The 27,425-nt window shown below is 37.5% G+C and overlaps 1 protein-coding gene across 6 annotated transcripts in view; it reads left to right on the top strand.

The window, feature by feature from the left end:
* The window catches only part of KIF13A (kinesin family member 13A), a 126,317-nt gene that overhangs the window by 84,877 nt on the left and 14,015 nt on the right, over window positions 1-27,425 (top strand). For 4 of the 6 annotated variants that reach the window (XR_014579670.1, XM_083824049.1, XM_083824046.1 and 1 more), the window contains 19 exons: window positions 1,301-1,387; window positions 1,491-1,657; window positions 7,506-7,716; window positions 12,149-12,311; window positions 12,959-13,099; window positions 14,720-14,869; window positions 15,423-15,587; window positions 16,232-16,405; window positions 16,952-17,103; window positions 17,211-17,343; window positions 17,464-17,610; window positions 18,568-18,606; window positions 19,957-20,056; window positions 20,144-20,270; window positions 21,315-21,370; window positions 22,621-22,745; window positions 23,597-23,773; window positions 25,122-25,214; window positions 26,058-26,210. Coding sequence is in view for 5 of the 6 variants with exons in the window: in XM_083824049.1 (XP_083680175.1) it covers window positions 1,301-1,387; window positions 1,491-1,657; window positions 7,506-7,716; window positions 12,149-12,311; window positions 12,959-13,099; window positions 14,720-14,869; window positions 15,423-15,587; window positions 16,232-16,405; window positions 16,952-17,103; window positions 17,211-17,343; window positions 17,464-17,610; window positions 18,568-18,606; window positions 19,957-20,056; window positions 20,144-20,270; window positions 21,315-21,370; window positions 22,621-22,745; window positions 23,597-23,773; window positions 25,122-25,214; window positions 26,058-26,210 (2,560 nt within the window). In the remaining variant the exon portion in view is untranslated. The remainder of the gene's footprint in view (window positions 1-1,300; window positions 1,388-1,490; window positions 1,658-7,505; window positions 7,717-12,148; window positions 12,312-12,958; window positions 13,100-14,719; window positions 14,870-15,422; window positions 15,588-16,231; window positions 16,406-16,951; window positions 17,104-17,210; window positions 17,344-17,463; window positions 17,611-18,567; window positions 18,607-19,956; window positions 20,057-20,143; window positions 20,271-21,314; window positions 21,371-22,620; window positions 22,746-23,596; window positions 23,774-25,121; window positions 25,215-26,057; window positions 26,211-27,425) is intronic. The other 2 variants (XM_083824047.1, XM_083824050.1) reach the window with 1 other exon arrangement.

The following is a 27,425-nucleotide window of genomic DNA, read 5'->3' as shown; positions in this document are numbered from 1 at the left end:
ATAGGTGTTTTAAAGATCCAAAGACTACAATTACTGTTGTGTCTATTAAATATGCAGTGTGAAGTTACATTTCTCCTTTTCTTTCTGCTTCCTTCGTTTAATAACTCGTTGTTTTGGGGGGCACTGTGGGTTCTTGGATGGAATTCTAAGTGTCTTTATCACTTCATTTTCATTGACATGTAATAAGCAGTACCATTGTCCTAACTAATGGTCTTTACTGCTTTTCTGAAATCTGAATATCTAAATGTCTAGATGTTATAAGAATGAGGAAAGTTTGAGAAATCTTTAAAAAAATCCACAATCTGTTTCATTCTGACTTGAGTGAAATACCTTTTAGCATTTGCATTCTTGTTCTGCAGCCTACAGTACAAAATTTCAAACAGATGGGATTCAAACTTGTGATAGAGTTACCGTACTGGAAATCAGTCATTTTGACTGGCAAGGACAAAGGCACATGTCAGTGGAAAAAACATATAATACTTTTTGTTTTACTTGTGCCTGACCTGCAGTGCTTAAATCAATGTTCTTAAAATATTTGTCAAGAGAAAGCTAGTTACAAGAATTTCTTTGCAAAAAGGTTTTTTAAATCAAATGCTTAAATGTTTGTGTTGTCTTATTTGAGACAGCTGATTTCAGAACACTGCATCTGAAAAGGCATTTGTTTTACCTAATTTTTTGCCTTTCAAATAAACTGTCCTGCTTTGTGACTCACATGCTCCATTTTTCTGATTTTGGGATTTAAATACAAAGAAACATAAAAGCAAATGTAGCAGTACACCAGATGGTCACAAAAAATATAAGTTTGTTAATAATACAGACTCAGTTTGTTGAGAGAATGAAACTTGGAGCTAAGTTTTTTTTTTATGCTTGAATGCCTTGTATGCTAACAGTATATTTTACAATTGTGTTGACTAACCTATATCTTGGAGAGCCTTATCAATAGGATTTGTATGCAACCAATTTACAGACTGTTTATAAGAAACAGGCAGTGACCCAGTTTGAGAAATTGGCATTTAAAAAAAAAAAAAGTGCAAGTACAACTAAATGCAACCTTGTCTGTGTGCTTACTGATGAGTTGCAACAACAGAGCTCGAGGGGAAAAGGGGTTTCGTGTTTAGTTCTGATGGTAGAAATCAGACCAGTAATTTTCCCGTTGATACTTTAATGAGAACCTATCTGATTTGTGCATTATGTGATACAAATCACTATCTGTAGGTGTGAGAAACAGTACATCTTATAGGTACTTTTCAAACTTTTAGTCTTAGGATTTCGCTGAAGTTGATTTTTTTTTTTTTTTCAGATCCTGTGTAAATGGTGCACTGGTATGTTCTGTCACTCAGCTATGGCATGGAGATAGAATATTATGGGGGAACAACCACTTTTTTAGGTAATAGTTTATCTTTATTCTCTAGCGTTATTAAATTCAATCTATTTTTCCTTCCACTGTTCTGCATTAACTTTTTAGAAACTAATTTTTTTTTTTTACACAGAATCAATTTACCAAAGAGGAAACGACGGGATTGGCTGAAAGACTTTGAGAAAGAAGCTTTGTTAGGAGAACATGATCTGGATGCAGCCAGTGAAGCTTCTTCAGAACCAGACTACAATTATGAGTTTGCTCAAATGGAAGTTATTATGAAGACACTGAATAGTAATGGTAAGGGAATTGACAGATAAGTCCAAAGGTTCTTTTGGATTGTTTAACAAATTCAGCATGGAAATTAATTTCTAGATTAAAAGCAGGTGGTACACTTACCAGAGGGACTTTTGGAGCATTTTCAGCGAAAGATGTTTTACAGAAAAAAAAGTTAAATATATCCACTCACCCACTCCCTCAGGTATATCAGGATGTACTGTCCTGGTGGTCTTTGGTATTGTCATCCCTTATGAAAATTCTGGTCCCTGTATTAAGGCCTCAATATAAATATAAATATATGTATGTGTGTGCGTGTATAGAAGTGTGTGTATATACACACATATAAAAATATAAAAATTAAAATGCCAAAAAAATGGTCAATGAGGTAAGAAGAAATTTCACCAACACAATTAGTAGTTGGTTTGTGCCCATGTGCCCAGATAAAACATGCAGTTTTATCTGTAAGTGTGCTGATCTTTATAGTGCAGCTCAATTGCCATGTCATGTGCCAGTCAAATCATCAAATCATCAGCTAACTTCTTCTGACCTCTAGCTTTAACAGGTTACCGCAGACAGAAAGGTGCTCCAGATATGTGTTTTATCCTTCCTTTTCTATCGAATATTACTGACACCATTTTTGCCATATTAAAAAAACACTGAAATCATAACAAACCTGTAGTCAAAATGTCAGCTAGCGTAATTTTTAACTCTGAAGTTGTTTTTAATCTTAGTTTTGTTAAAACCTATTTCAAGGCATTTTTTGGACAGTTACAGTGGATAAAATGTGATATATATAAAATAACGGTATGATACATGGCATGTATAAAATTTAATATGTAAAAAACAGTATTGTATTTTCATGGTTTCCAAAAGGCACATCATAATTCAAGTGTTACAATATGGGAAGAAGAAATGATGAAAAACTTAGTGGACTACTGAGTGCTTTGTACAAGTTTTCTAACTATGCAAAATTTGAGAGCCAAATGCCTTGGTTTTTGGTCTCTAACCAAAAAGATACAGTAGACAGTGTTTCATTTTTTTTCTGTTCTTCTTTCTTTGTGTCTCCTTTCTTTTGTACAATACCCACATTTTTCTTGTTCTCCTCTTAATCTTCCTCTCTTTTACTTTTGAGTACAATATGATCATTTTGTGTACTTGATTCTGTAGCAGTAGTTTGCAGTTTTTTATGTTCTGGTTTTGATTTTAATTGAATTGTTTGTGTGAGTAAGTTGCAGGGTCAGGCTCTTCAAGTTAATATGTCATTCAAGTGAATTAATATGCTATTCAAGTGAATACGAAATTACTGTTTGATAACAGAATTATTCTCATTATGGTTCACTCATACCAGGAGACGAATTTCAGATGAATCTACCATCCTGGTGGTCTTCAGTGTTGTCATCCCTTGTGAAGATTCTGTTGCCTGTCTTAAGGCCTCAAACCATCCCGTATCTGTGCCAAAACTGGGACAAAGGTTTTGAACTCGATTGGCTCATGCATGATACTGCTGGAGAAATTTGAAAGCATTCATTGATGCTTGATCTGTTTGTTACTAACTGGGGATTGAATAAACTACAGCAGTCAGCAATGAGCAAGTGCTCTTTGAATAGAGGGTCACTTTTGATTTTGATGTATTATTGTCTAGCTGGTAGAAATGATTCTTAACAATTTTTCAAACATCTTTCCATTTCAGTTCAGTAGGCGTTTCTGACTGTGGTCCAGGCCTATCTTAGTCTTAGCTGGTTTTTTTTCCATGTCTGCTCAAGGGCAGCGCAGACCTTCCTTTTCCATTAGAGCCGTTTCCTCCCTAAAGCACAGCAGATGTTAGCAGTCACACATCGCGCCGTTTCAAAGACATCATAACCCAGTTATACTGCTTCTTGTCTCTTCTCCTCCCTCCCTCCCACATAGGCGTTGCTCAACTAAGTTGGAGTAGTAAGTGATAATAAAACCCTGACAAAACAAGAAGCCACAAGTATCACTGGATGATCTTTTGGTTCCAAGCTAGATAGCAATTAAAGGTTTCGTTCTTGATGGTGTATCTAAATTACAGTTTTTCTGACAGGCTTCCATTTTGTTGGGTAAGAAGTACAGAAGATTTGTTTCAATACCATTTATTTATTCTCCCTTAAAATGAAAAAAATAAATTAAACTGATACCTCTTAATTCTGTCATTCAGATTCTCTGAAAATACCCTGGGGGCGAGGGGCAGATGGACTGAAGCCTGTTAATTCTATCGTTTGTATTCTCTGATAAGCTTTGTTTGTTTTAAATTTGATATATGAGTACTTATAGGTATATACATGGGTTTGGGTTTTTTTCGTTCACAGCAGTGGTTTGATATAGCTTGAAGCAAGAGTTTTTCTTTTTTTTCGACCTTGATCTAGTCATCTATTTGAGAACAGTGACTTTCTTTCGATAAACAGCCTGGTTTCTCCGGAGTGCAAACATTAGATTTCAAAGCATGTAATCAGTTACAACAGTGTCACATTTTACATCTGGCTCCAAAGAAGCTCTGAGGAAAATGTGGGACTTTGAAAACAGCTGTAAAGAAGACATCCCAATTCTCCCCACCCCACATCAACACATTCACTTTCTTTGGGGATTCTGTCAGATCTGCTTTGTACCACAAATTTGTGATGCTGGTCTAACAAGGATTTATTCTAGTATAGGGTACAGTGGTTAAGTGAAAAATGTGATTGGGTTACACAGTTTCTCATTTAAGCAAACAGAAATTTTTAGTTCAGGGTAGGGATTTTGATGAAATACAGCAAAGCAAGACTTTCACCTGGCTTGCTTAGAAAAAGGCACTCACATGAAATCTTAAAGATTTTATTCAGCATTGTTATTATTGGATTAACAGATTCCTGATGTGAATTAAGTGAAGATACAGCAAGGTAATCAAGTGCTGTTCATCCTAGGAAGAAAGTGCATACTTTTGGCTAAGTGTTAGTATTCTAACAGTTTGCAGAGAAGTAACTGCATGTGAATGGCCTTGTCAGGATCATTAAACTATTTTACCACATGAATATGTGGAGAGTTATGACTTGGGACTTCTAACACTGCATGGAATTTACTGGGTGTTTGGCAAGCACTGGGGAGAATCTTCCCTGATTTGCCTTTGCATGAGGAATCCAAAATAGTGGACCATGGTGTTTAAATCTAGCTTTATCATCATTTACAGTTCTTCTGAACTGTAAAAACTTGACTGTTGATTTTTTTCATGTTCTAACTAGAAGTTTTATAATTCACAGCATATTTTGCTTTTTCAGTATTAAAGGCTTTTTTTATGTGTGTGAATCTCCTTCAAAAAGTAAACTGAAGACTCTGAAGTGTAAATTTACATTTTGCATTGCAATACAAGCATAACTCCCCTTTTCACTCCCAACAGTACTGAATGTTGTTGAAATTAGAAATTTTAGACTAGCTTGTTGCATCTTGTGCCAATTGTTTTCCCTGGTATAATATGATCCTGGGATAGCTGTAATTCTGTAAATCCAGGTGGCTGAAAAGATCACTGTTACTAAAGAACTCTGCTCCCTGACATTGGGGCTGGTCTTGGAGCAGTTTAGGAAAGTCTTGTCTTAATGACTCAGCCTTAGATTCATTTCCTGTGTTTCCAAACACAACAGAGGGCTTTAATTTCTTCCATGCCTCTTCTCTCTCTGCTGCATAATACTGATTTCTCAACTATTCTTATACATAGTTTAAACTGTTTTAGGGATTATACATTAAAACCTATGCACATGAAAATGACTGGCATTATGAGCCATTCTCGCTATGAGTTAGGAGGAGGAGGAGGATGGTGCAGGTCAAGACAGGTAACTTGGTTTGTATTCTAGGATATTAGAACTCATTTCAGTCAATTGCTTTTGTTGCATCGTCTGTTTAAAAAGTAAAAAGAGCTAGCCATATTTCTGAGAATGTCATGTACTAAAAAGTACTGTTTCTGGTTATTTTAAGACACTTTTAGATCACTGCTTTGCTATTTGGTTGCTATTTATATTGATCGACTTTTAACTTCATGATTTGTAATTGCCATTTCAGTGGTATTTTGTGATGATGCCTTTGTATGAAGCCAGTGATTTCTTCCACTGACAGCTTGGGCAACAGTAGCAACTTATAATTACTGTTGTTTTCTGCTAGAGATAAAGATGTGCTCTACATCAATATTTCAAAAAGGTTGCTGAGGGGCAAATCCACCGTAGGAACAGAATCCTGAGGATCTTGTTTGTTCTTCTGGCATTTATAATACGAAGGACTTGTTTTGTAAAGTGACTTTCCTAAATATCCATGTATGTTAAAATCACAGACAGTAGGTTAGTTCAGCAAAATCAGTCTCAGTAGGTTTACTACTAAGTAAGTTGTTATACACTACTGGATATAGTAATGCTACATTTGTTCATAAAAATGCAAGGGATCTAGTTTTTGGGAGAGTGTATGTGCCTGTTATGGTGCCCAGCATACAGTACTGTTGGTGGATCTCCTATGGAACCTTTCATGTGAATCCTCTATTTAATGCTATAATAACACAAATTTTCTTTCATGTAGGTAGCATTGTGGTATCAGGAAAACTTGCACAAAGTCTTAATAAGACTGGATCTGGGTAGTGAAGGCAAAGTGGCTCCTAACTAAATCACGCTGATTTTTTTTTTTAATTTTATTTTTGAGAAGAAGACCCTAGTCTGAAACAAGGCAGTGCAATTAAATGTAGGTTTTTTTTTCTCCCTTCTCTGTGACAGTCTGGCATCCTTAAAAGTCACAACATGATTTTGTATGTATATATATGTAAAAAATTATATATATATTTATATACATATTTGCAAAATGGAAGAGATCACAAACAATTATTTTAAAGCTCAACATTTTTGTAGTTGAAAATCCTGACAAGTCCTAGAGCTGCAAAGTTATTTCCTCTATCCACCCCTCCAGCTGTGGAACTTCCTCCTCTCCCTTCCCTGTCTGGCACACATAATCAGCAATCTCTTAGGGCATGTGCTGTCACTCAAATATGTTCATCCAGATTGGTCCTTTTGCAAACCAGATTTTGGCTGTATTTAAGCTTTCAAACATACAGACATGAGGAAGAGTTGTGCTCGTAGAAGCAGCTTATTCTACTGAATCGCTCTGTCAGAGGCACAGCCTGTCATTGGACCTAAAACCAGGAGCAGACCAAGTAATTCTTGTTTAATTTGAATGTAATTAAGTTTTAACTATTGCTGACTGACAGAAGCAGTTGTTGTTTCAGGACAGAGTATCCTAGTGAGTATTTGCTCTGAGTGATACTGAGATGAAAAGTGCTTTGTAATACCAAATGCAGAAAGCCCCTCCAGAATGGGCTTTGTCTGCTTCAGTGTTGTGAAGTTCATTGGCACAATGTGATGCATGATCAGTTAGACAATTTGTCTCAGTTTACATCTGCAGCAATTCAACATGTCTCATTCTCTGCCAAAATGGAGAAAGTAAATTGCTTTTTACTTCCTGAAATCATATCCTTCTCTGGTTAACATCATCTTCTCTCGTATTTTGCATTGTTTTCTTATTTTCTTACTGATTTGTTCCCTTTTCGATTTATTCTTTCTTTCCTACTGGGATTATGGAACATATTATAAATTGGCAGTACTGAAGTATGCAGTAGAAGAGGGTCAGAACCATTGTTCTAGCTTAATTGCATGCCAAAATTTTTTCTTGCTTGGATTTATTTATTTAATTCAGTATTAATTTATTATTTTGGATTTTGTTTTTGGGGGCAACAGACATCCTGTGTTTGCAAAGATTCTGGGATATCTCGATTGCTGTTGCCATATAAATAAAGAAGGTGACATTATCTCACATTTTCTCACATTTCCCCCCCCCCTTTTTTTTTTCTTAGACCCTGTACAAAACGTGGTCCAGATCTTGGAGAAACAGTACTTGGAAGAGAAGCGAAGTGCTCTTGAAGAGCAGCGGCTGATGTATGAACGTGAGTTAGAGCAGCTACGACAGCAGCTCTCTCCAGAAAGGCAACATCAGCATGGTAGTGAAAGACTGTCCTACACTGCTCAGACTGCACAGCAGAAACTAAATCTCTGGACAGAAGAGAGGTGAGAATGCTGGAGTTAAAACAAAAGAATTAATAAGAACTACAGAGGGTGAACTCTAAGTGAAAGATGGGGCTTGAACAGTTTGTCAGAAAGAAACAATATATATTTTTTTTGGTAGAATTAAATTGCAGTACAAGATTTGCCTCCACCAAGATGTTAGGATTTTATTTAGCTGGCTCTGATCTGACAAGGGGCAGCTTTTGGGATCTGCTCACATTTTTGGGATCTGCTCACAGAGGCCACCCCTGCAGTTCCCCTGCTACCAAAACTTTTCCATGTAAACCCAATGCAAGAGTATACAATGAGAGCACAGTATTTTGCAATCTAAAATAAGAAAAAATATAAAAAAAATGTAATTCTTAAGTTTTGTACAAGAGGATTACTTTATGTTTGAGAACAGTCAAACAGAGTATGTTTGAGCTGTTTAGGAAGAAAAGGCTTGCAATGAGGTGAAAAGTCAGGAACCTCTTTGTAAAGGAATAGCGTTGCACCTGAACAAAGCCCTGGTGAAAGATCGTGATGTGATTTGCAGGGAAAGTTTAAAAAGCAGACCAGAAAGTTGTGAGTAGAGTTTGAGCAGCACGTATGTGTTTGCATCTTGACAAAGAGAGAAGCTTGCACTCGGTATCACTGGAGTGAGAAAGACATCAGCTCCCTGGAGAGAAGTTCTAGGGTCAGCTAGCAAGACCATTTTTTTTGCTGACAGGTCTTAAGTGTACAAATGAGTATTCTGTCCATGGGTTTGTTCAGCAGGAAGAATGACTACATGTTCTATGTACATGTACTTGCAAGCATCTTTGAAATATGTCTTCTTTTAAAACAGAAGCTTCATTGTTCACTCAACATTTTTTCTATATGCAGAGAGTTTGAATGCTCCTTCCTATTTCAATTATTTTTGCTTTATCCTCCACCACAAATAAATTAATCCATGCACAAGAGAAGTCTGACTAAATAAAGGAAGCCAAGATTGCATTGCAGCTTTCAAATTCAGAATGTTAAAAATAGAACAGAACAGATCTTGGTCTAGTTATTATGCGAGCTTTTGTTTTGTAATTTCTGCCAAGTTTGGCATGGAAAAAAAAAAAGCAATCTGTTCACACACTCAGCAATGACAACTAGAATGTTTTCCGTGGCAAGCATAGGGAGAAAAGCATTGCTCTGTTTCAACTTTAATTAAAATAATTGTTTGCCCCCGTAACAGCTAAAAACAGAATCATTGTATTGTGAACTGAATGTAAAGCATTGCAGAGTCATGGTTGTGATTTGCAGGCTGTTTTAGTGGTTCAGAAGGAATGTGAAGCAAAAGACGCTCCGCTCAGAATCACTGCTGCTCAGTACTGCTTTAAGCACAGCAAAGCCATCAAGAAATCCATTGATGACCCATTTCAGTAGCAGAGATGAAAACTGGGCTTATGGGTTAAAGAAACAATACCTATAAAAGATGCAACAGAAAGGAAGAAGCAGCAACAAACAACAACAACAAAAAAAGCATCTTCTTGCCTGTCACTGAGAGCTGACAAGAATAAATTGCAACTGATTGTCTTAAAATTAACCCCATGCCATGACCATGGAATGACATAAAAATGAGAATCCGGAATGGTATCAAGGCTAAGGACTCTACCAGCCTTCTCTCCTCAGTAGTTGTTCGAAGTTGTTTTTGACAAGCATTCTGGCTCTGGACTTCATGGGTGAATGCTTTATGTATCTCTTAGGTATAACTTCTGTTGTTTTTTTTTTTAGATCTAGAAGAGTCTTGGGCTTTGGAAAAAAAGCAAAAAGTTTTGAGTCTTACTAAAAAAGAAATATATTTGAGGGATTTCTTTTGTAAAAGCGTGGCACAAAATTCTGAGAGGGTTTTCGCCAGCCAACTGGCCAGAGGGCAAAAAGTGCAGAAAACAAGGGAAAACTCAATGTGAAGAACATGTGAAAGAGACAAGTCTCTGGGTTCTACAGGATTTAATGAGTGCAGTTTTAGCTGTTGTTCTGTTGCCATTGCTAATGGAGCTGAGCTCTATCGGATCAGCCAGTGGAAGGAATTTGATAAGCATCAGATTTAAGCACATGGTTGTATCTGTCAGATCAGCTAGAACACATTACAGGGTTTGTTGATTCTAGCTTTATGCTGACTGTGGAAAGACAGATGATACCTGATATGCAGAGTTAAAGCCCGCTGACATGAAGTAAATCCATTGTAACTTTGAACGAATTTATCTGTTGGAGTGGGGCTGGGGGTGTACTGGAGCAGAGCTTTAGTTCATTTGGAGTCAGCATTCTGTACCTGGCACTGGGAATCCCAGAGACTTGCAGTGACACTTCATGAGTGTCACATTTAAAGGTTTGCTAACAGTTGTTTCAGTATTTCATGTTCGGTGGATATTTACTTTGGCTAATACCCTGATGGAGCTTGCCATATGTGTTGTATGTAGTAAAAATTAAGAAAATACGGTGTGAAACATGTTGTTTTTAGCTATGTTTCTGGAAGGATGCTGCCACAGCTGCAGAAAAAGACAACTGCAATATGTGTAAGGTAAAGAGAACTACCCATAATAATTGGTTGAGCTACCATTACCACTCCTAAGTCCTCCTTATAGTCTTAAACCATTCCTTTCTCAAGGATCTAGCTAAGAAGAGATTGGTGTGGGAGCATCCCCAGACAGAGGTAGCCAGATGCAGGTTTCCTGACTCAAGGAAGGGACTGGCTGTAGCTGAATCCCATGCCTCTTAACACACTTAGAGATCAAAGCGTGCTTCTGTTTCTCAAGCTAGGCAGCTGTCTCGCAGTGGTTGCAGGTGCAGCGTACTTTCAGCATTAAGCACTGTTTAGTGAGTAATTCTCGACTATCTTCATTTTCTGGGAGAATCCAGAATTAGAGCTGTCTGGGGAATTTGTCACCCCAAGGGGCCAGAGTTACTCACTTAATCTTGACAGCCTGGGTAACAGAAGCAAGAGGGAACAGGAAAGGAATTTTATGTGTAACACCAGGAGCAGATAAGGAGAAAGTGGATTTAAAATCTGCTAATGATACCAACTATTTAAGATCCAGCAAAACCCACCATTATTGCAAACTTAGGCCAGATAGGGGGGAGAGACAAAGGTGCACGTTTTTGCATGTTTAAGGCACTAAAATTCAGAGCTGCCTGCTAAGGCTGCTAGTTGCTTGTCACCTTGATACAGTATCAGGGAAAAATCAGAGTGCACTTTGAATTACCCAGGCTGTTCCTTTGGGATATTTTGAAAAAAGATAACCACTCAGGAAGAAATCTTCTGGGGATTAAAAGGCATGTTAACAGCAATTTGTGGTTTGTACAATAAAGATGTGTGAAAGATCTGAGCTTATCTGAGTAAAAGCAAATAGGCAAATTTTGCCTGTATTCACAGCAAGACCCATGAGTTAATTTATTCCTCCTAAGGGTTGTCTGTGATGTAGTATATTTCATGGAAATTAGAAGTATATGTACACAACATGTACTAGGTTTTAGTAGGACTTTCCTAGAAAAGATGAAAATTCATACAGGGGAGTGCTGGTCACTGAAAAATCTGAAATTTGATCATGAGTTTTATGCAGAAGATAATGGAGCGCAGTTAAGTGGGATTACAGGAAAGGCAGAAAGGGGGACTTCCCATTTCCTCAGAAGATGACCATGATACTTTTAAAAGGCAAAATAAAGATGAGATCCCCAGGTGAGAATGTATCACACAGTATTGCAGGTGGAGGTATAGTATGTGTCATAGCAGGTTTGCCAGGTTTTAGGTTAGAAGAGATTTGCTCAGACAGGCCTTAGAAACCTTTTTGGAACTTGTCCAGAGACTGTTAACTGTACAGAGTGCAGGAGCTTTAACCAGTGCTCACTCATCTGTTAGGTAAAAGGTGCTTCTGGTAAATAGGACTCAACGTGTTTTTTAATATTCATGCTTGAGATGGCTTAAGTATATGCGGGGACTTCTGGGGAGCACTGCAGAGCCCTAGCTGTAACATAAAGCGGTGGCCTTCAGTGATTGCAGGTTCCAACATCACGATCCGAGGAAAAGCAGTTTTTATCAAGATGAATCACGTTGGGACTGGTAGTTTCTGTTGAACATGACTACAGATTAAAGGCAAAGACAGCTGCAATTATTTCATTTCTTGAAAGTTAAGAATATCCCTAGGGCTTTTAACAAATTATCACTGAAACAGCTGTCATAGTACTGTGCCCTTTTATTTGGGCATTACTTAATTATTTGGGCATATACATAATATATTTGCTTAATATGTGATCATTGTTCTTCCCCAATAAAGCTGTCCAACACTGTTTTACGTTTGCTGGCATAGTGCATTATGGCGTTTCTCCTTACTCTTGCTTCATAAAAGTCTTTATTAGCACCTCTATTTGCAGCTTTCCAATAATAGAAATAGGTTTCTGTGTATTTTTCATGTTACCCACTGCACCACAGGGATGAATTGTTTCGACAGAGCCTGGCTAAACTTCGAGAGCAGATAGTGAAAGCAAATACACTGGTGAGAGAAGCAAACTTCTTAGCAGAAGAAATGAGTAAGCTAACAGATTATCAAGTAACACTTCAAATCCCTGCTGAAAACCTCAGTGCCAACAAAAAGGTAATAACAAACAGTGCTGGAAAATGAAATAGTTTTATGTCTAATTCAAAACGTGTAGATGTAATTAGGCCATAAAATATTATTTTTGTTGGATTATATGTAGGCAAAACATGGGTGCTGTGTGATTTTAATTGTATTGAAAGTGAATAAGATAAAAATGGGATTGTAGCATTAAGTATGGCTCCTCCTGTTCTTTCAAGTGTGTAGTAATAGGGATATGTGCATGCGGTTTGTGAGCAGACATTTGTGTTCTGTTGCTGTAAAACCTAAGTAGAATGCTGCATTTTAGTTATGTTTGCAAAAATTACCAGTTTCTGTTAAATATCCTTTATGTTTTTTCTTAGGATTTTCTAGTAGTGTTGCTATAAATAGCACTTAAAATAATACACCTGTCATAAGTGATTTGACTGAGAGCGTTGTTAATGATCCTGTGTGAATGAAAGTTGTCTGAATGAACAAATAGGTCTGGATCTTCAGGGATGTATAGGGTATGCTCTGTTTGAGGACAAAGGTGCTATGGCTGGCACACAGAAGGAAGCTGTATGCTCTTTATTTTATTCCTTTTTAAGAGCACAATTTGAGTGAAAGGTTAAACTACTTACATGCTTGCACCTTTCCTTCAGTGATTATTTTTTCCTCTGGTTTAGAGGGGTGCAATAGTGAGCGAGCCTGCTATTCAAGTGAGAAGAAAAGGAAAAGCTACTCAAGTGTGGACTATTGAGAAACTAGAGAACAAATTGATTGACATGAGAGACCTCTATCAAGAGTGGAAGGAGAAAATTCCTGAGGTATTAAATTTTTTTTTTGAAGGGGATCACGGACTGAGTTTTTCTTCTAACCCCTTGTAGTATGTTGTATAGATAAAGTGCGATGACTTCGTATATTGAAGGATACAGCACTACGGTTAAAAAAACCCAAACAGCTGTGAACAAAATGCCCATGCAGAGTAAAACAGAGCTACATCTTATCCTAAGTTTTATTCTCCGATGTAATTGTGTTGAGCTAGTGACTCATGATACCAGTAAGAGCATATGTTTACCTGCCATAATACAGCTGCCATGCAGATGGGCACTAGTCTGAATTGAAACAGCAAACAGCATTAGAAACAATGATTAAAATGTGGTTTGTGTCAAAGCTAGCTAGGATGACTAGAGAGTGCTCACACTGCTTAGATATGCTTAAGGTGCTGAACACATGAATGGGGCAGAACTTGATCTTAAAGTGTGAAATATTCTATAATCTCATTTGTATATCCCCCTACCTTAAGGCAGTGAAGAAATCAATATTTAGTCTGCATCAGTATCTCTGTCAAAACCAACTGGCATTTCCTAAGAATTTCCTAAGAAATAACAGGTCAGCCTTTAGAAATGAGTGTAAGACTTGTCAAAAGCTTGTTTGTTTACCGGCAAGAGACAGATGTGAGATTTGGTGTTCCAGAAGATGTCCTCTAAGTATTAAGGTAGAAGTACACAGGATGTATACCTTACTGTCTTATGGCTGACGTGGAGCACCTGAATTAATTGTATCAAGAATCATTCTCAAATATGTTTGAACAACTGTCGTGCTTTTGTTCCATGCCTTGGACAGGGCATTGTGAATCTCTAAAGTTGTGACACAGGGGAGGTCAAGCACTTCATCAGTGCCCATTGAAGAAAACGATGATTTTGCTGCTGACTTTAGTAAGAACTGATAGCACATCCTTTCAATACATTAACGTGTCTTCCTGAGGCAGAATTATTCTTTCCATAGCATAGGTTGGGCATAATGCATGTGTTCTGTATGCTACTTAGAAGCACATAGGTCAAATACGTGTGTTGAAGACGAAAGAGGAGAAGGGAAGGAGCTAACATGTCCACTGAGGTGTGCATATCATGCCTGGAATCCATGTGAATTCTTTGTGGCTGTGTTACGGGGTACTTGTATAGAAAATGCTGCAGACATGATCTCAGCTCTTGAGGATTCTTGGGAACACTTGTAGGATTAAGCAGGAGTCATCCTGCACCTTCCATTTTGTCCTAGCAGCAGCCAGACCAGCTATTCATCCTGGAGATGATTTGTCCTTTCATTTAAAAAGAGTAAACAGAGCAGAAAAGTAAGGCGAAACTTCTTGAAAGCAATGTCTGTTGTACTTGCTGATGGTAAAGTCTGGTTTGCCTTGACATTACTAAAAAATGTGGGTCATATTACTATTTATTGTAGTAAAGAAAGGATCGTATAATGTCTCATCTCAAAGATTTCATTACACATTTTTGATAGCTCCCAGTCCCTTTCTGCTTGTGTTAACAGGAACGAACAGAAAAGAATGGTAGTCACTTAGGTTTTGTGACATGATCTTGTATTATGCAGTTATTTAATTTTGATTTTAATGCTTGCAGTTTTTGAAATAACTTCTGTGCTCTTTAATACAGATAAGGAAGCTCATTGGCAAAAGAGGTGATCCTTTTTATGAAGCACAAGAGAATCACAACTTAATTGGCGTGGCAAATGTGTTTTTGGAGTGCCTTTTCTATGATGTTAAGCTGCAGTATGCTGTGCCCATCATCAGCCAGCAGGGGGAGGTAATGTGAGATAGTGCCGTAACGTATAGCCGGGGTGTGCATTCATACCTGTGCATCCATACGTTCATTCATTCATCGGTAACATGTTTTTTTGCTGGGCGACTTAGTAATATGCACCATATTTTAATGAGCAAATGAGGCTTATTGACTTGTTTCTCAGTGAATAACTGCTTTGCAAATTGATATATATATGTTTTCTGTTTAAGTGTTTAAAGTTGTCCATATACTAAAATAGAATAAAATTCGTAGTATCGATTTCGGTAGCTGAGCAAAAACCAGCATGCTGAAGTTTTGATGCACAGTCATGATGCTGTGTGCCTCTTCTGTAGTGTATGAATTAAAAAGCTCAGTAGTTCTGCATGCAAACAATTTATTTTTATTCCTTTCTCTTCTTTTTTGTCATTGTTGCTTTTCCTTTGATAGTTGTGAGCTCTTCAGTTCTCATGTTCAGTGCTAGTTGCCAGTTTCTGCTCACCTCCTGGAGTTAGATATCTCCCGTCTTCATGTCTTTAAATCCTTTCTGCTTAGGTTCTTAGTGTTTGTCTTGCCTTAGGTTGCAGGGCGGTTGCATGTTGAAGTAATGCGAGTCACTGGGTCTGTCCCAGAACGTGTAGTAGAAGGAGATGACTCATCTGAGAACTCCAGTGAGAGTGGGAGTCTGGAAGTCACGGATAACAATGGAGAAATTATTCACAGAGCAAAAAAGCTCTCCTGCAGGGTAAGTGAGAACACATGACGGATTTAACAGTTTCAGACCTTTGTAAATATGTAGTCGGTCTGATGTAAACTACTAAGCTATTGCTTGCTTTAAATTTTCTAAAGAGAAAGGAGAAAATTTTCTAAGGAGAAGAGAGAGACTACTCTTGGTTCCAGTTCAGTGTATGTCAGTCTAACTGGCTGTGGTTGCCCGTGACTGAATTAAGTAGCATTAGCTTCTGGTACGTACAGGTCTACATCACAAATACTGACATTACAAGGACTGTCCTTCTTGGCAGACACAGAAGGGGAAACAGTTTTTCCATATATCCACTTCCTGTGATTTGTTTGATTATCTAATGTAGTATCTATGGTTAGCGTCTGGATTTCATTTTTTTCTGTGATTAAAAAGTGTTTCACTCAAGTGTATCAACCTCAAAGAAAGCATGTGTATGGGTGGGCTAGTGAGATGCCTGTAACAGTTTTCCTTGCATCTGCACTTTTGTATATGCAAAATACAGATTTCCCAAGTATGGACATCTTTAGAAAGCAATTGGAGTTATCTTTTAAAAATTCTTAGCTGTTGATAATTTGGTTGAAATACTTCATTTTAAATAGTTTACAGTAGAAGAAATAACCATGAGAACATCTGTCTTGTCTCCTCAGGTAAAAATAAAAGAAGCAACCGGACTGCCACCTAGTCTCTCCAACTTTGTCTTCTGTCAATACACATTTTGGGACCAATGTGAGTCAACAGTAGCAGCACCAGTGGTAGATCCAGATGTGCCTCCACCTCAGAGCAAGGATGCTCATTTTACAGTGACCTTCTCTCACTGTAAGGTAGTTATTTTTTGCATGAAATAGTATTATCGAGGGGATGGCATGTTTGAGCTAAGCTGTTTAGAATTTAAGCCTCCTTTTCCTGGAGGTAGAAGGAGGGAATCAAGTCATATAAATAATGACTTTTGACATGCTTTAAGTGCTATAATATTTCGCTTCATCACCTCTTCAAAATGCAGAAAAATGAAAACATTCTTTTCAGTCATGGTCTTATAAGTTTAAATGTCATCTTTAATATGCACGGGGGAACTATAGTTTATAGAATGACATCGTTATATACCTGTTTGGTAAGCTCAGTAACTTTAAAAATCGTAATGGAGCTGTGAGGTGGTCTTAATGGAAAATTTCAAGCATGATATACAGTATGCAGAAGCAGTAGTTGCTGAGATGTTTCATTTCACAACTCTGTTGACCAGAGTCAAGCTTTATCATCCAAACTGTATGGTTGAGCCATGCAAGTACATAATTGTTTGGTGTGTCCTTACAAACCAATTGAGGAGATGCTGTTATTTCGTTTGATTGGATATAAGTTTTTCTCATTTCCAGGACTATGTGGTGAATGTCACAGAGGAGTTTTTGGAGTTCATTTCAGAAGGAGCTCTTGCTATAGAGGTGTGGGGTCACAGATGTACAGGCAATGGCACCTCTGTTTGGGAAGTTGATTCTCTTCATGCTAAAAGTAGGACACTGAGAGACAGGTATAAATAAAATGCTTCTATCAGCTTTCCAAAGGTTTTCTAATACCTGTGGCATGCAAATCACTTCAGTGAGGTAAGCATTAAGTTTTGTTGGTATATCTTTTTAGGTGGAATGAAGTAACACGAAGAATAGAAATGTGGATTTCCATACAAGAATTGAATGAGATGGGAGAGTATACTGCAGTTGAACTCCATCAGGCAAAGGATGTAAACACAGGGGGGATTTTCCAGCTTAGGCAGGTATGTCTTTTCGTCTTGTTTAATTCATACTTACATTGATTCTTAATGTTATTCTTAGTTTCTCTCTGTTTCTCTCTCCCTCTGTGCCTTTCTTTCTCTCTTGGCTGCCTTCCTGCTCAGGGTCATTCTCGCAGAGTTCAGGTGACAGTGAAACCTGTACAACATTCGGGAACGTTGCCTCTCATGGTAGAAGCAATTCTTTCAGTCTCCATAGGTGGTGTGACTGCCAGATCAACGAAATTGCAAAGGGGCTTAGACAGCTACCAGGTAAGACAGTTACTTTATCATGCGTTGATTTATTCTGTTGATTTTGCTTTGCTGCTGTAGACCCTGCCCAACAGAGTTCCAAAAGGGCATGATAGGTTAATTTTGCTGTTTTACATTTGTTTGAGTCTAATACATATAATGTGAGCATAGGGTGCTATATCTGCTTTTTTTTTTTCATGCTTGTAACTTAATGTATAACTGATAAATAACCAAGTGTAATATTTAGGTATATGCAAGACAGCAGGTATGTGGAAGTTGTTTTTACTTTTTGCTTGTAGAGGTGAAATTAATACTAGGTTACTAGTTTGGTTAGTTTCTGTCCCTTGTGGGACAGTGAAAATTAAGGGGAAAGGAATGAGAAAAAAAAAAAGAGTTGGAAGTCTTAGTGAGATACTGGTTATCTTTTCAAGCAGTTTACTTGATCAGTATCAGAAATAGCCGTTACTGAACTCAAAAGGACTGTTTAAGCTAGCAGAAAAAGGTCTTAGGAAGTATAAATGGCTTCTTGCTCCTACTAGATGAATTCATATGGAAGATTAAGTGTCCTTTTAACAGTGATAGCAAAGAACAAGTGGAACAGGTCACCCAGGGAAGCAAGGTGCTTTCAGACATTCAGAACCACAAGTAATTCTAGCCTTAAGTACAGATGAAGCTGTAAAGTGAAAATATTGATGATGTGCTTGCTAAGTCCTTTTCCTGGCACTGTATTCTATGAACTGTTTTTTTTTTTTACTAAATGTAACCGCTAAAATCATGGCTGAGATGCTGTAGTCTGAAGAAAGGTCTGATCCTACCTGTTAATAAGACTTTGGTTATCTGAGTGTTGTAATTCTAACATTTTACAAGTTTGTTTGTGGCAAGATGCTTTTGTACTCATGGTTTGGGGTAATTCTTTGATTTTTCTGTTGAAAAATGCATGTTCTTTTGTGTTTTACAAAATGTATTTTCTCCTACCAGAAGGAGGAGGAGGATGGTGGTGATATGGATAGTTACCAGGTATTGCTGCTGTTGCTGTCAATCCTGTGGCATGGGGCACAGCTAATGCTAATAGCCAGCAACTTTCCAATGAACAAGCATACTGGTGCAAGCAAAAGCAGCTTTGAAATATATGCTGTGCATTTAAGAGGCTACCTGGGCTATAAAACACTGCTATTTCAGTTTACCATGTGACTTTATACTCTTACAGTGTGCTCTTCTCTCAATTACTCAGCAGTCAACTCTCCTAACTGGCTACATGAATTTCTACGTAAATAAAAGCTTAGAAACTTTAATTTAAAATGAAAATAGTTTCCAGTGACTATCTTAGGGAAGAAAAAAAAAAACAAAAAAAAAACCACCCTGCAGCTACACAAGGTTTTCTCAACCAAATTATACAGCATTGGGCTTTTTTGCTTTGTTTTCTAAAGAAAACGTCTTAACCTTTGAAGTTGTGCAGTTTTCTGAAATGCTAGTGGGAGAGTGAGTGGCGGATGCAAGTGTGGGGAATACAGAAGTTCAGTGAAGCATTTTTTCTATTTTAAGCTCATCTACATGAAAACAAACCAACAAACCTTGAGCCTGGCTCCTTGTGTGATAAGTAAATACAGGACAGTCACAGTTTAGAAAACTTGAAAGAAGAATCATTTAAAAGATGGCAAGGGCCAGGATAAGAAATACCTAAAAACGTAAAGCACATGGCAGACCTTTACATTGAAGTCTTATTTCTAGTAGGCAGCTTTTAAGGAAGTAAAACCAGTTAGGTGAGAATGCTGACATCCCATAAAATAATGGGTTAGGTTTTACAGCAAACTCAAAAATACCAGTTAGGTACTAACTTCTCGCGGGCTGTTTATGCGCTTCCTGACAAATCACAGAGAAGAATGAACCAGATTTTCTGTGATACCACAAAGCATGATTGCATGATCGGTTTTGTTTGCATGAGAAATCTTTTAATTGCACTGATAGCAACTGCTAGCAATGAAATTTTGTGCAGGTTTGAGGGCATACTGACCTATCTAATCTTCAGGAGAACTTATGATCAACTGATGATATCTGTTTTTCCTATTCCATATGCGATTAAAAAGTTTGATTGCCACTTCTGTGGGTAATTAGTCTTTGGTGTATAATTCTGTTCAGCAGCTGAGGTAGTCACATTTTCTTTTCCTCCTTTTGGAATATGAAACTTGAAAACAAGCTTCCGTTCATGGGTGATGAGGTACTTAATTAGTATGCATGTTATTTGGGGAAAAAAGTTTTCTGCATCATGCAAGCTGTTTAATATCGATTCTGATGAAACTGTCGCAAACTTTACTGCCATTTGATCTTAACCACACAGCCTAATAACTTCCATTTTTCATCCCATGTTAGGAAGAAGACTTAAACTGTGTACGAGAAAGATGGTCTGATGCATTGATAAAACGCAGAGAATACTTAGATGAGCAGATTCAAAAGATCAGCAATAAGCAAGGTTTGAAACTTAAAATCTCTCTCTTAAGTACTTTATTCCCCATATCATCAGAAATGTGTCTTATAATAGTACCCTCTTTCACTGTAGAAAAATCTGAGGATGATATAGAACGAGAAACCCGGCTGGTAGAGCAGTGGGTAGGGCTGACGGAAGAGAGGAATGCGGTGTTGGTTCCAGCACCAGGCAGTGGAATTCCCGGTGCCCCTGCAAATTGGTAAGTTCAGAAAAAACATTGGAGTTGTTAGCTGTTTTTACATGAACGTTGCAAACTAAAAGGTAAAAATCTTAAGATGTTTTATAGCCTTCTAGGTTTTCCTTTAATACCTCCAACTACACTGAGCTGGCATAAGGCTAGAAGGTCAGGTGCTTGTTTGAAAGTAATGAGTGTTTGTCTTGTTCCTTTACTACATAAAGGAGTTTTGAGATAACTTTTCACGGTTTGAACAATGCCTTTGAATTGAATACTGTTTTACTTTTTTTTTTAGTTCTGAGAAAGTTATCCTGTAGTTTGATTCCCTTCAAAAAAAAAGGCTCAATTGCTCAAAAATTTATTGTAGAACACATCATTTCATTGAGTTGGGGTGAGGAAGGAAGAAATTCTCATTTAAAAGAAAATTTGAAAAGGAGCAGAAGAAACATATCTAATAACTTTAATTTCATTTAAATATGTGTTTTAAGTAAGGCTGTTGAAACTGACTTTGAAAAGTTAGAAATGTAATATTAAATTTGTGGAAGTGTGGACAAGAAATAAAAGCTCTAATCAAGTGTACACTGATGTCTCTGATAACGCTAATATCTCTTCTTCATTGGGTGAATGATGTAGTGATAATTTTTCCTCTCAAACTTAGGATATTTTTTCCCTTACTCACTTGAAGTATGCTGTGATCATGTAGCTAGAAGTATATTTATTGGTATAAAGACTATGTCTTGCCAGGAGTTTGCTATCCATTTGTTTGAAAGATTGCTAACCTTTATGTGTAAGAATACTACAGCTAGTTTATTTTATAAGAAACAGAGCAAGATGTTTAAACCTGTAATGCACTGTGGTGTGTGAATTAAGTTTTGGTAAAGCACTACATTTAGCTACATGTGGAAATAAACAAAACATTGTGCAACACAGGCACTCTAATTAGCCATCAAAATTTTGATAGCCTTAGTCATTGGTCACAGTTAATACAAAACTTGCATGGAGAACTGTTTGCCCAGATTAGTTTAGGTTTGTATTTGCCTTCTGTATTGACAGCAGTTTTTGTTTCAGGATTCCACCTGCAGGAATGGAAACACATATACCTGTCCTTTTCCTTGATTTGAATGGTATGTTGTAACAACAGATTAAGAAACTAAAGAAAAGAGTAAGAATTAGTTTGCATCAATAAATTGGTAGATGGAAGAGTGAATCTTAAATGTCTAAGAAGACATAAAAAAGTCCTGGCAATGGCACTGTCTGTCTGGTATGGCTTGTAGAATGTACTTTCTTCTGATTCTGTGTGTGAAGTACAACTATTTTAAAATTAAGATAATAATCAGGGAACATACCAGTACAAGGATTGGTTATACAACAGAAAAGTGCATAAAAGAGCAAGCTTTGTTTAAATGGAATGGCAGACAGGAAAATCCTGTGTGCGTTTTGATGTATAAATCCACACGTCATTAAAGTACTGATAGAGAATCTTCCAACTCTTCCACTGACTAATCTGTAGAGGTTTAAACAGATGGCTTAATTAAGAGTGTGTTTAGGAGCATAACAAGCATTTTGTTAGAGTATCTGAGTGTTGTCCCTTTGAAGACACTTAGTTTTATATGAGGGAAGACTATTGATTTATGTTCTTAGAGCACAGATACACTGTACGCAGCAAGAGACTGGAGTTAGCAGTATATTTAAGGACTGTTTAGGAAGTAAGTCTGTAAGTATAAACTTGGACATAAAGTAGAGAAGGATTCACAAGCCTAGTCACATCCAGCACTTAAGCGGGCTACTAGGCTTGATTATACAGGCAACCCATCGATGCCCGCTTTAGACGCTGCTTTTGAAAAATTATATATACTCTTTTTTCCTTCTGTGCTCACAGGAAATGTTTTTGTTTTTCATTGAAAACAGAGGTTGGCAAATAGAAGGCGAAGTAGGATACTTAAACAGGTTTATGAATCAATGCACAACACTTTTTTTGTTTAATTAAAAGCCTAATGTTAGCAGAACCACTGTTGTCTGTCTTGATACATCAGAACTGATTTACCTAAGAGATTAGCTGGTTAGACTGGCAGGTGAATAAGTCAGGAACTTTCTGGCTGGGTAAATTCCTTTCCTGAATACCTAGAAGTAGTTCTGAATTCTGTTTAGGTCATGTAAGAATATGTTCAGAGGGAGTCTTGGTCCAGCCTTACCTCCCCACTTTTGTATACTGAAACCATCTTCAAAATAATGCATAGTAGTAAGATTAATCAGGATTAAATGTGTTATGAATATGGGTAGGATTTTGTTACAACTTTGTATTACAACTTTGCCTCCATATATTGATATCCTTTGGTGCAAAACCATTTCATTCTTTGCATGTTTGTTTCATTAGCTGATGACCTCAGTGCCAATGAACAACTTATAGGTCCCCATGCATCAGGAGTTAACTCAATACTACCAAAGGAGCATGGGAGTCCGTTCTTTTATCTGCCGATCATAAAACACAGCGATGAAGAGGTAAATTGTTAGCAAGCCTCCTTCTTGACAACTGCAGCTTATATTAAAGCTTTCTTCTTATGTTTTATTTTCTCCTTGTATGTATTTAATCACTATGATTATGTTTTTGTATTAGAAGTGCTGCTTTTAGTTTCTGGCCTATTTGGTTAGGATTTAAGAGGGTATGACTTGTTAGCTCTCCTGCCTTAATGTAGAGCTGGCAAGTCTTTGCTCTTGGCAAAAGTCTAATTCAGCCACCTAACTCAGAATTCCTTTTTTCATCTTTCCTTGCCCCTTCATCATTCCTCTTGTAGGCTCCTAATTATTCACATAAAACTGCTTCCTTTACTATGCTGACTAGGCTAAACTTAATGTTTAAAAAAAAAAACTTTTTTCTTTGTAGTACACAATTACTTTTTAAATTAAAAAAAAAAAGAAAAGGGGAATTGTTGGAAGTGAATGGTTCTGAGTACATTTTGGAGCTTAACTTGTATTTTTTCTGCTTTCTGTGCCATCTCAGGCTAATGCTTAAGAGTCCATTTGCAGAATAAATGTCAAGTTCAGTACATCTGCAGTAGGATTTCTTTCTTCCTCCAATATCGCTTCTGTTCTCTCTTCTGCTTCCTTCTGGGTGAAAACTTCCTTTTGGGGCAGGAGATTGTGCTTCCTATCGTGTTTCTTGGTATCTTAACACCTTTTTTGTGCTGCTTCTGATTGCTTAGTAGGAAAGGTGGTTTTATTCATTTTGGTCAATGGTACTTATTTTTCTTTCATAAAAGAATTGTTTTACTCCACATTAAATCATTGCAAATTATTTGTTAGATTGAGTCTTTGATTTTTCTTTCCTTTCTCCATTTGATTTGTCTGCATAGGTTTCAGCCACTGCTGCTTGGGATTCTTCTGTCCATGATTCAGTGTACCTGAACAGGGTCACTCCACAAAATGAGAGGATTTACTTAATAGTGAAGACTACTGTGCAGCTCAGTCATCCTGCTGCAATGGAACTGGTTTTACGGAAAAGGATTGCAGCCAATATTTATAACAAACAGGTAATAAGTTTATATATTCTTTTATTACTAATTTTGTTTGGTATCCCTAATTTTATGAATGTGTTTTCTTAGCTGCTTGCTTCATTTTGCATGTCTCCTATTCTTATTAAAAACAAATGAAAAACAGATTAGCATAGATTGCAGTAATGCTGTGCACTTCTAGTATAGCCTTTTGACCTGTCAATATTTCAAACTGATTTGTTTCAAAGTGTAACAGGCACTACTTTTGCAACAACAACAAAAAAAAAGTGGTTTAACCCTCTCGGTTGTATACTTTAAATGTTCATTGATTTTGAGGAGTTTGCAGTAGCTTATCTAATATAGGGTTACTGTAGCCCACTCTGTTCCTGACAGCAGCTTTGGGGCCTTTAGATGTTAAGTGTGAACACAATACATCTTTTTCATTTCTCTTTATTATTTTCTCTGTTAATTACAAACTAGGCTTGTTTCCAAGCACTACCAAAATGTATATTTTTTCTACCATTTTTACATGGTGATCTCAAATAGGGTGTTTTCATGGGCAACAAGAATGGTTGCTGTTCCCCTTGCTTTGCTGCTTCATGGGTTTAGACAATGACATGTTCTCTAAAATCATGTTCATTTTTGTTTCCCAGACAATTGAGACCAAGAGTGTATCTCAGAATTGCTTCAGATTTTGCAGTAGGAGGGGGAAGTAGGGGTGGGACACAAAACACCTGTTGTACTACCAGGCAACTTACTGAACAGCTGAATTCTGTTTTTTTAAATTATGATTATTTATTTTGTTTGTTTGCTTTTTTTGTGTGTGTGTTTTTTTTGTATTTGGCATGTTTTCCTTTGTCAGTTTCATTCGTCTAAAATGCCTTATTAGATGAAAGTTAAGTTTACAGTTAGTGATATAAGGGCTAACTAGTCTAACAATGACGCACGCTAAGTTTGTGACTATAACAGTGAAAACTGTGGCTGCTCTTCCAGTTATGGCTAGAGATCAGATCTACACTTTGCTATAGCGAAAAGAATTTTCTGCTTATTTAACAGGTGGCTGACAAAATGAGAAATGTTGGTGTCCACACATTAGAGACTTGTTACAGCCACAGTTCCTCAATTACAAGTTATGACACAAGGATAGAGCTTCAGTGCAAAACAGGAGTAAACTGTTACTGTTTGAACTTGACAGCATTTTGTGCTGACTACAAGGCTTTAAAAAGTACTCTAAGGATTGTGAATGCTGAAAATGAGCTTACTAAATTATTGTCCTGGAGAATGTGCTTTTTTGGTAAAATACATTTTTGCATTGCAACCTTTTTTTTCTTAGAACATCATAAATAATTATCATCAAAACAATAATTGAGAATTACTTTTTTTGTAGAGTTTTACCCAGAGCCTGAAAAGGAGAATATCCTTGAAAAACATATATTATGCCTGTGGAGTGACCTATGAAATAGTATCCAATATACCAAAGGTAAATTACACAATATTTCTCTGGCAAATTCACTGAAAATAACAGAATAACTATTGTAGTAGGTGGTACTGATAGCAAAGTAAATGTCCTACTTTGTTGATATGAGGCAACTTGCCAAAGTACATATCCTGCTGTTCAATGGTGAGGTCATTTTTACCTTAAACAGTAGAAAACTGTGGGGATTTTATTTTCTCTTTTACTGTGTAAACTGAGTTCTTGTAGTAGAGCTAGTTTTGAAATTGTATTAGCTGCTTCGGGGAGAATAAAGAAGCTACTCAGGGATATTCAGGTTAGTGAAAACAATATAGCTGGGAAAATTAGTTCAATGGGAATATAAACTATATACTTTACGTCAAAAACTTGTACAAACTGAAAATGTGCTCTAACAGATTTTAAAGGTAAACTGGAGAAAAGAAAGTAAATAGTTTTGTCACCATGTAATTCTCACTTTTGTATGGTATTACTTTCACTTTAAACTCTAGGGAAATCACGCAGACTGTCTAAGGTTTGGTAAGGAAGTTGCGTTTACTTGCCTGGAACACTGTCATTAGTCAATCTGTAACACAGGAGATTTCAGGTTAGATATGTGTTATTCCTAGAAGTACACAGACTACAATAAATGCTCAAAATTTCTCCTAAGCGTGACCTCTTCTTCATTCAGCATCATTTAACGTGTGTTGAAAAGTCCTAGGTTATTGATTATAATTAGGATTGCTAATTAAGTTAAGGATTATTGATTCAAATTAAAATTTGTGGATCATGATGGTCTAAATAAGTGAATCAGCACATTAAAAACACTAGGCTTTAATCTGAAAAACTTAAATACTGTAACTTTCAATTTAGGCTACAGAAGAAATTGAAGATCGTGAGACCTTAGCACTGATGGCTGCAAGGAGCGAGAATGAGGGTACATCTGATGGTGAAACTTACATTGAGAAATATACACGTGGTGTGCTGCAAGTGGAGAACATTTTGAGCCTTGAACGACTCAGACAGGTAAGGAAAAGGCACTTCTTGCACTTTTTGAACTGAATTATTACAGTCCAAGTAGAGATGATGGGTGGTTTTGTGTTATAAATATCAAGTGTTGCTTGGTGGTGGTTTTTTGTTGGTGTGGTTTGTTTGTTTTAGAGAGAGAACATTGGACAGGTAAATGTGAGACTGAGTTACTTCTGTGAAATACGTAATTCCAGCAATGGTAACTGTAGCTGGCAATGGGGAACCTGAACAGGCAAAGGCCAAAGAATGAATTTCAGATACAAATGGTAGTGGTTGTGTATACAAGCTAAGATTTGTGAATGCAAGCCCTGTTTGCTGTTGTTAGGCACACCGAAAAAAAAACTGCTGGCTCAATTGCAGGGCCCAGAGGGTGGTGATCAGCGGTGCAGTGTCTAGCTGGAGGCCAGAAACTAGCAGTGTACCTCAAGGATCAATAATGGGCCCAGTGCAGTTTATCAGTCTTCATTAATGATCTGTATGGAGCGTTGCCTCAGCAAGTTTCCAGATGACATAAACTGGGGGAGCAGGGGATACAGCAGAGGGTTGTGCTGCCATCCAGAGGGACCTTGACATGGTGGAGAAGTGGGCTGACAGGAACCTCATGAAGCTCAACAAGTGCCAAGTCCTGTGCCTGGGGAGGAACAACCCCGGGCAGCAGTCCATGCTGGGGCCACCCAGCTGGAAAGCAGCCCAGCAGAAAGGGACCTGAGGGGTCCTGGTGAACACCGAGTTAAAGGTGAACCAGCAATGTGCCTTTGCAGCAAAGAAGGCTAGTGGTATCCTGAGCTGCGTTAATCAAGGTATTGCCAGCAGGATGAAGGAGGCGATCCTTCTCCTCTACTTAGTACTGTTGAGGCCATACTGTATACTCTGTCCAGTTCTGGGCTCCCCAGTACGAGAGAGACATGGAGGGAGTCCAGCAAAGGGCCACAACGATGAAGGGACTGTAGCACCTTTCCAATGAGGAAAGACTGAGAGAGTTGGGACTTTTCAGCCACAGAAGAGTAGGGGTGGGGATATCTTTTCAATGCATATGAATACCTAAAAGGACTTTTTCAGTGGTGCCCAGCAACAGGACAACAGGCAATGGGCACAAACTGAAACAAAGTAGGTTCTGTCTGAACCTCAGGAAACAATGCTTTACCGTATGGGTGACTGAGCCATGGAAAAAGTTGTGGAGTTTCCCTCCTTGGAGATATTCAGAAGTCAGCT

Source organism: Anser anser (assembly GCF_964211835.1).
Source record: "Anser anser genome assembly, chromosome: 2".
NCBI lineage: Eukaryota > Metazoa > Chordata > Aves > Anseriformes > Anatidae > Anser > Anser anser.
Note: the sequence above shows the minus strand (reverse complement) of the source record. Positions and strands in the feature narration are given on the sequence as shown.